Raw genomic sequence first — 15,721 nt, forward strand, 5'->3', positions numbered from 1 at the left:
TCCCATAAATTTACATAGAGGCCCTACTATTAGGCTCTGGGTAACAGCTAGAAGGAAGGCTGACCTCACGCTTTGGGGATGAAGGGCCAGGAAAATATTTTACCAAAAGGAAACAAATGGTGGCTACACTGTTTTGTAGAAACCCAAATGTCACAGGAACTCAGGATTCAGAAGTCTTACTGTGAAACTCTAAAATTTCTCAGGGGCAAATGAAGCACAGACTCCAGGATGAACAAAGCAGGGCTGCTGACAGACCATTGAACAGAACTCCCTCATCCACCCATTCATCTCACCCAAATGCAAGGGTGACAGTGCTTGTTAAAGCAGAAATAAAAAATAAGTATAAGAAATAAAAAATCTAGAATTGCTAGAGAACAGGGCTGCCACTCCACTCAAGCATCAGAGGCCGTGCAGTCGATGTATAACTGGATGGGCCCACATTGAATGTTCCCTCCACTGCTCTTAGTTCCTGTTTCTCTCAGAGGGTGAGCATTTTGCCGGTGTTGTGGGTGACTTACAGATTTTCTAAGGTAGTTCTGACCAGATGTGATTTCGGCTGTGTGTGGCCTCTAGAATCCAGCTCCTCATGGCAACCTTGACATATGTGCACTAACACACAGCCTCCCCAGCCCCAGCCCTCCACGGCTTCCAGGTGTTAACAGACCTAGAGTGGGGAAGGTGTACTTAGAGGGTACCCAGGCCAGCCCAGGAGAACGATCACTGTTCTACAATCAAGCCCTCCCTAAAGAATCATGACCCAACGACCAACACTTGGGTAGATTCTGCAGGATAGTTCCTTGCTTGTCAACTGCATTTGTTGACATCCAAGTGGATCTAATTCTAAATAGGCAGTGGACAGCCAAGGTGCCCAAAGGGCCCTGCATTTCTGTACAAGTACTCAGCTTCTCAGATGGAACAGTAATTTCAAGCCACCTCCTGTTAACAGTTACCAAGTCCCCACTACACAGCCAGCGCTACTTTCAGTATTGATAAGGCTTCAAAGGGCAAGAAGATGCAGTCCTGACTTTCTGGAAGCCATTCTCTGGATGTCAACATATATGAAGTAGTCAGAGAAATATACATGATGGAATATATGAGATGGTCAAGGGGGAACTGTAACTGCTTGGGAGGACAGTATCTCAGAACACCAGAGCCGACAGGGACTTTAAGTATCCCTTAGTCCAGTAGTTCTTGACTGAGCATCAAAGTCACCTGTTGACTATTTTGTTGCATTTGGCACTAAATGAATCAAAACGCCTTGGATGATTCACAAGTATAGCCTTGGTTAAGGGTCACTGATCTAAACTGTCCTCCCCATTTTAAAGGTCCCACTGGCAAAGTGGGACCACATCAGATCTTTTGATCTGACCCCTTACACCATGGATCTAAGTATTTTTTCCAGTGTGACTAGTTACAATAACAACAAAAATAGTATTAGCTTTTCTTTTTCCTTTACAACCTTTTCTTTGAGACTGAATAGAGTAAGGTGGAGTGGGAGATTTTCCTCACTCTATTACTCTCATTTTAAAAAAAAAATGCACCTACAGTTCATTTCACATATAACTCCATGAATAAGTGAATGAAAGAATGTGTGTGAATGTGTGCATACACACATGCATGTATATGTACATATATAAAATTTATTGGGCAATTTTAAAGCATTAAAACCAGAAATCTAAAGAAAAAAGTCGAAAAACAAACGAGAATTTCCCAAACGATTACTGGTTTACTAAAAATGTTAACTGAGAGAACTTTCTTGTACCTCCTGACCCTTCCAAGATATATCTTATAATAAGTTGCTGCCAGAAGATAAAATGTTTTAAATGACCCCTTCGTAGCTGAAATCAGGCTGTTAAACTACTCAAAGTTGATAAGAGTAACGAGAAAATTAAGTTCTAAGTGATTAACTTAACAGGTTGATTTAGAAATTTTAACTATTCACTCGCTGGATATTAACCATATTTCTCCTAATAGAAATCATATTCAAATCGACAGTATCACATCCCAAATAAAAATCTTCATGAGGAAAAAAGATTTAGTGCATTTCTTTTGAAGTAGGGATAGAGCTTTATTCTAAGACGGCTTAAAAATAGTCTAAGATTCCTACAAAATTCTTCCCAGTAAAGAAGTACAGCTGAATTTCTGCTGTACTCTTGCTAACATGTATATGTATATGTATATGTATGTTCTTTTTAACATACAGTGTTCAATAACCTTCACTATTTCTTACAGCTTTGCCTTTATATAAAATGCATGCCCTCAACTACATTCCTTCATGGGTCACCACAGATTTAAAAATCTGAACCCCAACAGAACCAGTTCCTCTTGAACCATTATCCTTTCTCCCCAATCCTCCCAAACTTATTTTCCAGTAGTCCTACCTGCCTTACATTTCCTTCCTTCCTCCCTCCCTCCCTCCCACATTGATTCAGGTGGGGTGTTAATGAGAGCTCACATCATAATGGAGAGAAAAGCTACACTACACATATGAAAAGATCATTCAAAACATTTACAAAACAATAATCAAGAACAAGAGCATACAAAATTCCAAGTGTAGAGGAAAAATGAGTTTAGTAAAATGGGTTAGATCAAAAAGACTCCCTAAAGAGAAGTGAGTTTGGATCAGGTATTTCAAAGCAGATGGTTCAGAAGTTGAGAGAAGAAAAAAAAGCATTTCTACCTGGATCCCATCAAATCCCATTGTTGGTGGACACGGAGGCATAGCTTTATGGAACAAAGCCATATGCCCCATAGGATTTCCTCTTGGGATTGTACATAAGCTCCCTAAACCTTTGTGGGAAGTACCCTCTCTCTAAATAGTGACTCAGAAGCAGACAGGAAGATCTTACGACAAGGAGCAGGGGCCAGCAAAAAATAGCCCATGGGTCTAACCTAGCCTGCTGCATGTTTTTGTAAGTAAAGTTTTATTGGAACATGGCATTGCCCATTCATTTACCAACTGTTCACTGCTACTCGCGCACTATAATGGAAGACTTGAATAGTTGCGACAGAGAACATATGACCTTCAAAGCATAAAATATGTAATATCCAGCCCTTTACAAAAAAGTTTGTCAATGCCTGTCCTATACCACTCAACATCTTTTCATGTTTCTTGACTCTTGTTTACCCTCAATGAAGGGAGACCCTGGCTATAGGGTACCCAAGGGGGAAAGTTTAATACAGCATGAAGGGGTCACTGATACTTACCAGACATCTACTATGCACCCCAGAATATAATATTATCTCCCCAAAGATGTCATTTTTCCCTTCTCACACGATGCTCAAACCCCTAGATACTCACCTGTATCTCTTGTAGTCTTCCTCATCCTTTTCCAGGCTGACTAGCTCGTTGGGACATGCCACATTTCCCAGCAGGCTGAGGTACTCCAGAGCTGGTGTCACTTCTGCCAGGTGATCAAGCAGGCACTCCAAGTCAGTGATGTGACAAAGGTTAAGGATCTTGGTCCAGAAAGACAAAAGGCTTAGCAAGGAGCACAGACCATACCTGACAGGCACAACCGAGCAGCTGATTGAGTCCTGTCTGCTCCAAGGACAAGACGTGGGTGAGGGTTGAAATCAACTTGCTGTGGGTGTCTGGCATGGCTAGTTTTTCCCTCCTACTGTTTGGGACACAGCCCAGCTTTTCTCTGGGCAGGTGAGGTTAAGTCCAGATCACTTAAGAAAGAATGAATGCGCTTAACTGTTTCACTGTACTTTTCTTTCCTATATAGTTCTATTTTTGTTTTAAATGATGAAGGGTAGATTCCACGTAGTAAAATATTTTACAATATGCAGCTCCATAAAACTTTATTTTTTCTAGTAATGAAAGCAAGAAATTACTTCCAAAGGCCTCATCAGAAATATATTGGTTCTCCTTTAGGGAGAAATTCATCATTAAAACGTGGGAATGGCATGGACGCAAACAGGAATTAGCAGCATCCTTTACGATCTGACAGCCTCTTGTGGAGCTCAGCATTGCTCAGTGGCCTCACTGGTGGCAATGAGACATTGGATTGGGTGAAAAGGAGAACAAAGCTAGGAGGAGAAGACAAACAGGACAGTTTTAGTGAAGCCAGGGAGGTCAGAAAGCATTTCCTGAGAATCTGCTGTGAAATCAATATTCTATGAAGGACAGAATGAAAAAGAAAAGGTGGGGCATAGTGGTGAGAGTGTTCCATAATCCATCCCCTCAGTGGGACCCACTGTTCGGTCAAGATAAACACTGAGACCCCAAACTAAATAAGGCAAGAGTCACAGATTCAGGGAATCACAGGCATTGGGAAAGACTAGTCCGCACATCAGCTCCCAAGCCACATTCAGAGAGCTGAGCCCTAGGCAAGCTGATTCAGCAGGTTGTGAACAGAGGCATGACTACCAGGGGCCTATCAATGAGAAGAGGTAGCCAGTATCAGCAGAGAGAACGGGGTCCTTGCCAGCGAATGCATGCCAGCAGAGCATACAGGGGCTAAACACATGATGGTGGATGCAGCACACAAGAGTCAAAGACTCAGGATTCCATTTCCAGGAGAAAGTAAAAATGAAATAAAAGGGCTGCCCTTACTCTGTGACGATGCTCTCTAACCGTGGGATGTCATCCCAATTTTCTCATACTTCAGCTTGTCAGCTGAACTCCAAATCCAACCAATGTCTGAATCCAGTCCCTCACATATCTGCCAAAGGGTCACCACAGGAAAGCTCATTCTACCTCTAACAACCATAAGAAGAGAGTTTTTCTTTCCCCAGGGACTGAATCTTCCTGGAATTCCCACCCCACTGTCTCCATTTAGCTACTTGGGAGTCACAAAGAAGAAGTCATTCTTGTCTTCCATGTGATGGCCCTTCAGATGGTTGAAGCTCACATATCTTCCTTCAACCTTACATTTTCCAAACTAAGTTCCTTCAAGCACTGTTCATACACAAGCTATGTCAACATCATATACAAGAACAAGCACCGGACCCTGGGAGGGAGCAAGACCAAGACAGTGAAAAGGCAAAGCTCACAAGCCAAAGGGGAAAACTAGTTAAAGAGGGTCCGAGCATCCTCATCCAGTGTGGGTTTCCATCTGCCAACATCACGCCCCATTTCCTAAACAAAGACAGGACAATGGACAACAAAGTTATCAAACTTTCAAATTTTCAACCAATGACATCCAGGAATGACCACAAAGGATCACTGGAATGCGGATGATGATGGGAAAAGGAACACATGGAAAAGATGAGAAAGGAGGTCCCACCAAGGAGGTAAGCTTGAAATACAGCAGGTTTAAGTGGTCAGGAGTCAAAACATTAACGTTATTTCATCACCCAAGATAAAACACACTTACTACCTCTTAAAGTTCAGTCACCACACTCTTTAAGAAAATCATTTAAATAAAACCAATTAAAATGACAGTGAACAATTTCAGGGAAAACTTGCCTTTTCCAGCAGGTTCTATCTTTGGATCCTTCAGAGTCATTACCAATACATTAGAAAAAGAAAAAAAAAAGAAAAGAAAAGGAATCTTGCCAGTACTCTACAAGTGCTGCCCTTTGACCCAGGCAGAGGCACCTCAGGGGCCCCCGTGCTTTGGAGTGTCTTCGTCAAAAATTTTTCAGTCGTAGTTCAGTACCAGGACTGCCTAGGGGCCAACAGCATCATTCACGTAGGATACCCCATGCCTTCACTTGGACCTGCATGGGCCTCAGCCCCAGTCCTGGTTTCTCCCCTTCAAGGTTCTCTCCAATCCTCTGCCCCACACAGGGGACCCACTGGATGCTCCAAGGAGCACTAGGTCTCATGCCCATCAGGTCGTCCAGAAGCCTCAAGCCAGGTGCTAGTTCTAGGGGGGCAGCCAGACAGCTGATCACTCTTGCTTGCTGGCGCAGTATTTCTTTTGTGAGACTGCAAGAGAGTAGCCTGCCAAAACGGTGCTGATGTGTTGACGTGAGGTGATTAGAAGTATTTATGTGGACAATGGCCCTAGAGAACCCAGGGGAAGCCCTTTCTGCGATGGACGGCAAAGTCCAGGCCAAACCTATTACCCTCTTAGAGACAAATTCCTTAAAGCTTCACCTTTTCTTCATCTACTTCATGAAGGTGAGAATATGAAGAAATGGAACTCAAAACTGGCAAGATCTTCAAGTTAGGGAAACACTGGGCAACGGAGTTGGCTTGAAGTCCCAGTCATGCCTCAACATTTGGTGACTAGTGATGGGAAGCCTTGCATTCTACCATCCAGGGAAGTAGGCCCAGTATAATGTGAGTAAATCTTCGTACATAAACGTGCCACAGAGCTAACAGAGCTTGTGTGTGAGGGCTGCACGCTTACATAGGCCCTTTCCAGGGTCCCGGGAAAGGCCCTGGAAATAGAGTCACATGGTCACACATTTTCATAAAACCTGCAAACGTAGGTTACTTGAACCGCAATCAGTTAAGAGCATTGTCTTTCTCTGGTAGGACTTCTGTCACACTTCTGCTTGAGTAGGATGATGCTGGAGTAGCTGGAGTAGTAACTCTGGGGACCTTAGAGGAAATGGTGAAGGAGTGGCATTGAATTAGGATTCAGTGGGTCTGTTTCTGTGGTTTGTAGTCATTTCTGTGTCTGTTACTACAACAGCACCAGTAGGAATGGCTTGCAGTAATATTTCTACCACCCACCATGCTGACACACACATGTGGGGACCAACGTAAAAACGACGATAAAACAGTTAATGAACTTATCAATTCAGAGAATATTTAATATTAAGTTGCTGAGTATGTATACACACACGTACTCAAACACAACTAACTTGAAATGTCTTGAAATCTTTTAGCTCATAGACGAGAGAAATGTGTAAGAGCTTTCCCAAAATTTAGTAATTCTAAAACTTTTACCAATAATTCAGTGGTGAAATTACCAATAATGAATGGTGAAACTGAAAGAAACATCCCTAAATATTAAAAATAAAAATCAATTTTCAATTAGATGGAATTATCTACTCTCTATAGAAAACACTACAAAATTTAATTACATAATGAACTTATAAGGGAATTTGCAGAAAAGAAATAGAAAAAAGTTCTTATACAGATACGTTTAGTATCAAGGAGATTGTGTTCTAAATATTTTAATGTGCAGTATCCATCAATCTAAAAAATTTTTAATTTGCTTTGATGTATTTTTTATTCCCAATAAACATTCATCTTCATACCTAATTTTGCATTTGTAATTATAGTCTTTGCCTTTAAGAGGGCCTCCTCAAATTATGCAAGCTTCACACTCCACAAAATCTGGATCCACCCCTTAACAGGAGGCCATGGAGACACAGACTCATTCAAATGTCTTGATCATGGGAGTTTCTTGGGCAAAGGGTCTGCAGGCTTCAAGAAGCTTCAGCCACCCTATGCCAATGAATCCAAGAAGTGCTGCATTCCTTGGAGCCTCAGAGCCTGCCTCCTTTAGGATATTTTGTGAGGCAGAAGCAAGTCCTTCTTCCTAAGCCTTCCAACTACCCGCTAAATGATCATTTGGGCCGGGCCAGGTGGTCTCCCCAAATCCACACTGTGAGAAATCACTAGTACCTACTCCGCGGGCGCTCTGGACCAGAACATCATCATTATGTTGATACCACCATTGGAGGATGACACGCGAGAAGAAGTATTAATTGGTTTCTTCGTCTCCTGGGTCAGTAAGGACAAGCACAGCCCTGTCTTGCATGATTGCGAGCTCTGAGGCAGAACTTGTCACATTCCTTTCTGTCAAGTCACAGAGAAAATTAACCAGAGGCAATCAGTGGAGGGAACTTGGTGTCCCTGGTTAACCAAGACTACCTCAGTGGAGCCACTTCCAGAGATTCTCCGAAGGGTGGTTTCATTTTTTCTCCTTTTTAAAATGTGAAGCTATCTGGCACAGTTTCAACTCTCTGCAGCTGCGTTCTCAGTACACACCTGGTTACCCTCATCAAGTCTTCTCCAGAGTACTTGCCGTTTAGATTTTTTTCAGTGTTGTCTACAGAAAGTTGCCACTGCAGAGCCCAGCTGTCATGGCTAGGCTTGCCAACGGAGATTTTCTGCAGAGGGCCCAAGATCAAAGCCACATCTTGCCTTGAAAGTTTGGAGCCCAAGGGAGGAGGGGAATCTCATGGTGTCACGTCCAGTTGCACAGGTCTGAAGCTGCTTCCCGGGTGAGAATGGGTACGTACATCTCTCTGTGCTCAGCTCCAGGTCAAAGGGCAGCACCTGTGACCACTGCGGGTATTTCAACCAGAGCTTATCCTGATAGAAGATTTTCAAATGCTAAACAGTCTACACGGCATATTAGATTCACACCCACACGTGTCAGAAATATTATCACATCCAGATAACAATTAAGAAAACTATGGTCAGGACTTCCCTGGTGGTGCAGTGGTTACAAATCCGCCTGCCAACGCAGGGGACACGGGTTCGAGCCCTGGTCCGGGAAGATCCCACATGCCGCAGATCAACTAAGCCCATGTGCCACAACTACTGAGCCTGCGCTGTAGAGCCCACGTGCCACAACTACCAAAGCCCGCATGCCTAGAGCCTGTGCTCCGCCACAACAGAAGCCACTGCAGTGAGAAGCCTGCGCACTGCAACGAAGACCCAATGCAGCCAAAAATTAATTATTTATTTATTTTTAAAAAGATACTTCTGAAAACAAAAAAGAAAACTATGGTCAAAGGTCACACAGTCTCTAAATGGCCAAGTCTATATTAAAACCTAGGCCCTATAAAATGATACTTCTCGTCATTTCCTAACACAAAAAGGAGAATTTAAAACACTGAAAAATGAGGGGTCATACGCTTTTGTGGGATATCATAAGGTTCTGTCATCCAGCTGTGCTCTGTACCTCAGTTACTTTTCAATTTGGGCTTATTCATTTAAGGCATCGAGGCTTTGGCTAACAGTTAAGTGTTCAAAGAACTTGTAAAGTTTTGGGGTGTTTAAGTGGTTTCATATATCTATATAAAATGCCATTACAATCTCTCAACAATACTTCCAAATGTGTAATACCCAGTTTACAGGTACAGACCCTTCCCCAAGACAACATGGTAAGTCGCTATGGGAACTCAAGTCTGGCCTTCTAACTCCATGCACTGGTCTCCTTACCACAGCCCAGCTGTGTAACATATAGCACTATTCTTTCTTCCTGTTGGCACTATAATTCATACTGTCTCTTCATACATGTGCTTAGGCAAAGAGAAACAGAAAATAAAGAAATAAAGTGTGATTTAAAATGAAGTCAGCTTATCACCTTTCCCCTACCCACCCCCAAAAGGCAAGTGGGAGAGAATAATTTGATTGTGCAAAGGTTAACTATCTATATTTTCCTGACATTTCTGTTGTTCCCTTATTTACGGTTGAGTATTCAGACACGATATGGCTGAGACTGTCCATACTCATGGGTGAGCAAGAAGGAGAGTGTGAGAATATGAGTGTTGAGGAGAGGAAGTCCACTCCATGGCCAGTGACCACGGGACTAGTCCAAACAAGCCAAAGGAAGGAGAGAGAGGTAAGCTATAAATATGAGATGAAGAGGTAGACTGGGACAACCAAGCTTTTAGGTCTACCAGAACAGGACCCCAAAGCTGAGGGCTGAACAGAAGTGGAACAAAGGGCTGGGAGATCAAGGAGGAAGTGTGCAGCTGGGGAGGTGAATCGAGAAGAAATGTGCCAGATGCTTGGTTTGGGTTCTGGAATCCCTCTCATATTTGTTCTACGTTTGGCACGTGACTTGCTTTGGCCATGGGACAGCAACATCCACGATGCAAATAGGGCTTTAAAAGTACTTGTACATCAAGCTTTGCTCTTGGAGCATCGCTCCCACATGGAAAGGCCTGTGCTAGCCTGCTGGAGACATGTAGTCCAGCCAACAACCAGTACCAACCTCCAGATATATAAGCAAGGCCATCTCAGATCATCCAGCCGAGCCTCCAAATAACTGTGATTGCATGAGTGACCCAAGCAAGACTAGCAGAAGAACCATACAGCTGAGCCCTGCCCAAATAGCTGATGCACAGAATTGTAAACCAAAAATATTTGTTATTTTAAGCCACTAATTTTGGGGGTGGATTATTACACAGCAAAGCTAACAGACAAAGCCCTAGTCTAAGGCATTTCATGGAGTAACAATAGCAATATGGAACCTCATGACTGTTGTAGAGCCTGGAGTATTTCCATAAGTAGGGAGGAGAGTCAGTTGGCTAAAAAGGTCAAGTCAGGAGCATAGGATAAGAGAATGGCATGTAGTGTTACTGCTGCTTTTACCTGCCTTTCAACCTACAACTTCTTGGTCAAGTGCATGGGGAAAGTAAACCAATCTTCATGATCACACTGGTAGATCAGGGGAGAAAGACGTCATGCTGCATCATGAAAAAGCTAACTAGTTATCTTTTGTATCTACCGGCAATAAAGTACTTACAACAGTGTAGCGATATAACTGGCCAGATCTACAGCTTCACATTGCCTTCCGCTGCAGTCCCTTTCACACCACCATCATTGCTCCCTGAGCATTACTGCTACAGATTGGAGAAAAGGACTGAACCAAGGAAAAACAAGCAACACTGAAAACAAAACCGTTATTCAGTCCACCTTATTCCTTTAAAAGTGAGAAACATTCTGCACAGCAAAGGAATCCACCAACAAAACAAAAAGGTATAACCCACTGAATGGGAGCAAATAATTGTAAATAGTATTTCATAAGGGGCTAATATCTAAAATATACAAAGAATCCATACAACTCAATAGCAAAAGCAAAAAGAAAACCAATCCAATTACAAACTGGACAGAAGATCTGAATAGACATTTTTCCAAAGAGGACATACAGATGGCCAACAGGTACATGAAAAGATGCTCAACATCATTAATCATCAGAACCACCATGAGATTTCACCTCACACCTGTTAGAGTGGCTACTATCAAAAAGACAAGAAATAATGAGTGTTGGTGAGGATGTGAAGAAAAGGGAACCCTTGTGCACAGTTGGTGGGAATGTAAATTGGTGCAGCCACTACAGAAAACAGTATGACAGTTCCTCAAAAAATTAAGACTACCATATGATCCAGGATTCCACTCCTTGGTACTTATCCAAAGAAAACAAAAACACTAACTCGAAAAGATGTATGTACCCCATGCTCACTGCAGCATTATTTACAATAGCCAAGATATGGAAACAACTGAAGTGTCTATCGACGATGAATGGATAAAGAAACTGTGATACACAGACACTCAATGAAATACCATTCAGCCATAAAAAACAATGAAATCTTGCCATTTGTGACAACATGGATAGACCTCAAGAGCATGACGCTAAGTGAAACAAGTCAGACAGAGAAAGACAAACACTGTACGATCTCCCTTACATGTGGAATCTAAAACAATAACGACATCAAGACCAAGCTCATAGATAGAGAGAAAAGACTGGTGGTTGCCAGAAGAGGGAGGGGGTGATGGGAGTAGGAGAAATGGTAAACCACTTTTTTGTTGCTATTGTTTTTAGTTTAAATAAATTGAAAAAGTTAGTTAATTAATCCTAAAGTGGATCCCTGTGCATTTTCAGTATATTCTATGCCAGGTTATGAAAATGAATCCTCTAAAGTGGGAGACAGTAATGCTTAGTAAGTTCACATGAAGCACGAATATTAGTAGAATCTAACCTAATTAGACTAACCAGGTAATCTGCCAGGCATCAATACTTACTCAGTATCTCTTCAATTGTCAGTGGTAATAGAAGAAAGCAATACTATAACCTACGTATTTCAGACACACTGGTATCCAACAAATACTTTCCAATAATTGGTTATTACATAAATCAGTGGTTGATCAAAAAAATGAAAAATCACCCACTGATTCATCTGCAGACTGGGACTGCATGAAATGACATTCTCTCACGGCTGGTATGCCTTTCTTTTAATTGTTTTGCTCAGGCTGGTGTTAAAAGGAGCTTGCATTTCTCAGTATGTACCAATTAATACTACAGAGAAGTGGCCAGGAAGTGTGCTGAGTGAGAAGAGGAATTGAGTTTGGGATTAGCATTTGTACAGTACTTGCTGTACAGTCCTTGTGACTTCATCTGTGGGCTATTAGGGAAGCCCTTCTCACTGTACCACTTTTTATATTGTCTTCTTGACAATATCCCAGGGTAGAGGCAGCTGGTTTTATAACTATGCAGAAACCTGCTTTGCTTATGTCATCACTGTACTTTGATTCCAACATGCAAAAAAGTTTTTCACATATTCCTCTTTATGAGTTATTCTGATAGGCAGGTGAAAGCTGTAACATCACACACACACAACAATGTGAAACAGGCTCTGAGAACATTACTTGACCATGGCCACACAGCTAAACATGATTAGGCTGACTCATAAACCCAAGTCCAACAACTCCAATACTCTACAGTGACATGGGACACACGATATGAGCATTGGGGTCCACAGGAGGAACCATATCATCCAAAGTCTAGTCTAATTATCCTTTTATTCTTAATTGATTTGAGAATATCATCCAGCTGATCATCCCAGACAGCTAAGGAACCCATAAGACACACTGACTGTAATAATTTTTCAAACAACAACTAGGAAACTTGGTTGACCAAAGGATAGGAGAAGAAAAAAAAAAATCCATCAACATTTCATTATGATAAAGACTGATATTTACTTGTAGGCCTTCTCCTTCTTCTAAGAAAGTGCCTATTATTAATGGACACAAATACCATATTTTACTGAATAAGGAAAATATTAACTTATGACTTACCATATAAACAGTGGCTAAAAATAATTGTGCAAATCAGTCTTAAAGCTGACATAAACATATATGTTAATCTTAACATATTTATCTGGCTTTATTTCATACTCTATGGGAAAATGCCCCCATCCCATTTCTATTTCTAACTTACCATGTGAACAAGAACAAGTGATTAAACCACACCAGGTCTGAAAGTGAAACGCTCCATCAATAAAACAAGGTGACTGGACTTCAAGTCTGAAGTAACACAGTAAAATGGAAAGAACTCTAGATCTGGCCACATCTGAGACTGAATCCGGGGCCTAGCATCTTGTTAAATGTCTGGCTGTGGGCCTATATTTCACCTCTTTCCTCATCTAGGTAAATGGACAAACCACACCCTTCTCGAAGAGTTTGGAAAGAATGAAAAATAATACACTTAAAGTTACCTAGCATGGTGTCTGATCCACAGGAGTGCTCAACAAAGAACAGCTGATGATGGGCTTCCCTGGTGGCGCAGTGGTTGAGAGTCCGCCTGCCGATGCAGGGGACACGGGTTCCTGCCCCGGTCTGGGAAGATCCCACATGCCGCGGAGTGTCTGGGCCCGTGAGCCATGGCCTCTGAGCCTGCGCGTCCGGAGCCTGTGCTCCGCAACAGGAGAGGCCACAACAGTGAGAGGCCCACGTACCACAAAAAAACTCCCCGCCTAAGCGAGCTGGCACTGTGCAGGCATGGAGGTCCACAACTCTAACCTGGAGGAGCTGCGTGGCTTACACTGAATAAAGGTTCTGATTCCTTTCTTAGCCTCACTACAGAATCCAGAGCAACTAGTCCCTTTGAGTCTCATCCCAGGGTGCTAGATCCTCACCCACTTAAGGAGAAACCACACAGTAGAATGGCTCTCCTCTGCCCTTCTCAACATCCTAGTACCATAAACACCCCAGAGGGCAGAGCTGGGCCAGGGCTTCCCACTTATCCTCCACCTGAGCCCCTTCCCCCTTCTCTTTGGCCAAAAGCATTCCCCAAGCCTGAGCCAAAGCCTTCCAGGAACCTCCCTGAAGGCCAAGGTTGCTTGGAGGTACTACCCCCTGCTTCCCACCAGAGGTCGCCCTCCCACACAAGCCTAAGCAAACAGAACCCGGCTTTGCCTTCTCGGCAGCAGTGACATTATTTTCTTTCTCTATTTTTATCTATTAAAAAGATTTCTTTACAGCTATAACTTAGATCTCTACACTAAAATGGAGCAACAGGAAGATATAATGGTGCATTTCATTTATGAATGACCTGTAATAAATTACTCCGAAGTGTCCCGAGTGCCAGGAGACACAACGCTTTGTCTGCCCACGGACTGTATTTCACCTGCTTTAATTTAGCTGACACATAAAACTCATTTGACATTTCGCAGGTATTTGTTGGGGGCGGGGGGGGGGTGGCCTGCGGGAGGGGACCACTGCGAGGCCGGGAGGGGAGTGTGGGTGGCGGCAAAGCCAAGGATATTTGGTTCTTATTGAGGGTTAAGGTGTGGAGCCTGGGTAACCCTGGCAACACGAGGTCATCCCCGAGCAGATTGTTGTCCAAGATGAGTTCCTCCAGGCTCCCGAACGCGCTCAGTCCTTCCAGTGACCTGCAATGACAAAGGCAACAGGAAAAATGATCCTGCACTAAATCAGGGAGGCCATTATGAGCCGAAATAAATATTTTAACCTTCCCTTTCAGGACTGGGAATAGTTTGGGCTTGGTGCCTGTCAGCAAAGTGAATGACAAGAATTAGTAGCGGGAGCCGGGGCGGGGGCGGCGGGGGAGAAGGGGCCGCTGGCACTCACCGCATCCTTCACGCATTGCCAACATGAAGGATGAGGGTCACTTAGTGAGTAGCCAGGATCCAAAACAAAGGGCTTCAGATACGGCCTGCAGGATAAATTTGTCAATGTCTTGTGCCTTCAGGCACCCAGCCTCAGCTGACCCTAACCTCCATTCCCAAGATAAATAACTCTGTCACAGTTCACCTTCATTCCCTGGACACAAATTTAAGTTGTCATCCATCATTCCTGCCCAGAAATATCATACCCCTCTTACAATAATAAATATAACTTCAAGTATCATTTCTTAGCGGTTCTCTTCTACACAGTCCTAGGAAGAAGCAAGGAAGGCTTCCTTTCTCTGCATTCACCGCCTTTGACTTTTTCTCCCCTCTGCTTTTTTGCCTTACTAATCACTTAATTTGCTTCTGCCCAGTGTCCCTGTGGCCGCCTCAAAAGGCAAGATATCTGCGGAAGCACAGAATCACTCCAGTCTGAATGGCTGTTTCTTCCTCTTTCATTTCTTTTTGTTTGTTTTTGTTTGGGGGGGGGAGGTGAGGTAAGGAAGGGGTTGCGGGAATTTCTGCCTCAAGGCTCCTGACTTGAGGTTTACTGTTTTAATTTATGGAAAGTGGATTTCTCACTTCATTTCTTTGAAAAAAGTGCCGAATGCAGCAATGGAGATGTCGGGGCAGTAAAGAAAGGCATCGGAAAGAATTAAGTACCCGGCTCAGAGAGAAAAAAAGCATCCGGGGAAAACAGCCCTGTTAATAGACGTAGCTGAAAGTTAACTCTTAAGGTTAGGGGCACAGGGCTGCTGGGGGTGCAGGCAGCGAGGGGCGGCTGTGCGCATGTGCCTGCCGGGCGCATGCAGATGGTAATTACAGAAAGCTGCCCAGTGGAGGGGCTCACACGGCCACATGCTCCCAGCTCGTTCACCTGCCAGACCCAAGAGCTGTGCTGAGCTTGCACAGGCTGACAGCTGAGCTACGACGTTGACCAGAGGGTGGACTCACACAGGGTTGCCTGGCTGTTCTATAAAATGCAACGAATCGGGGAGACATTGTCTAAGCTATTTATGCATTTACTGATGGCCCTTCCATCACAGACGCTCCTGCTTGCGTGTGCAATGCCGGTACATGTGATGTGACTGTTCAGTGCCTGTATGTGTGGTGTGAGTGTGAACTTGAGCACCAGACCTTTCTGTATACATCCATCTCTCCC

General features: G+C 43.4%; 1 protein-coding gene across 1 annotated transcript in view; it reads right to left on the reverse strand.

The window, feature by feature from the left end:
• Positions 1 to 15,721, reverse strand: part of LRMDA (leucine rich melanocyte differentiation associated) — a 1,124,791-nt gene that overhangs the window by 505,768 nt on the left and 603,302 nt on the right. The window contains exons 3-4 of the mRNA XM_065894827.1: positions 14,196 to 14,322; positions 3,302 to 3,441 (exon numbers count right to left, since the gene is read on the reverse strand). Of these exons, the coding sequence (XP_065750899.1) occupies positions 3,302 to 3,441; positions 14,196 to 14,322 (267 nt within the window). The remainder of the gene's footprint in view (positions 1 to 3,301; positions 3,442 to 14,195; positions 14,323 to 15,721) is intronic.

This window comes from Phocoena phocoena, chromosome 16, assembly GCF_963924675.1.
Source record: "Phocoena phocoena chromosome 16, mPhoPho1.1, whole genome shotgun sequence".
Lineage (NCBI taxonomy): Eukaryota > Metazoa > Chordata > Mammalia > Artiodactyla > Phocoenidae > Phocoena > Phocoena phocoena.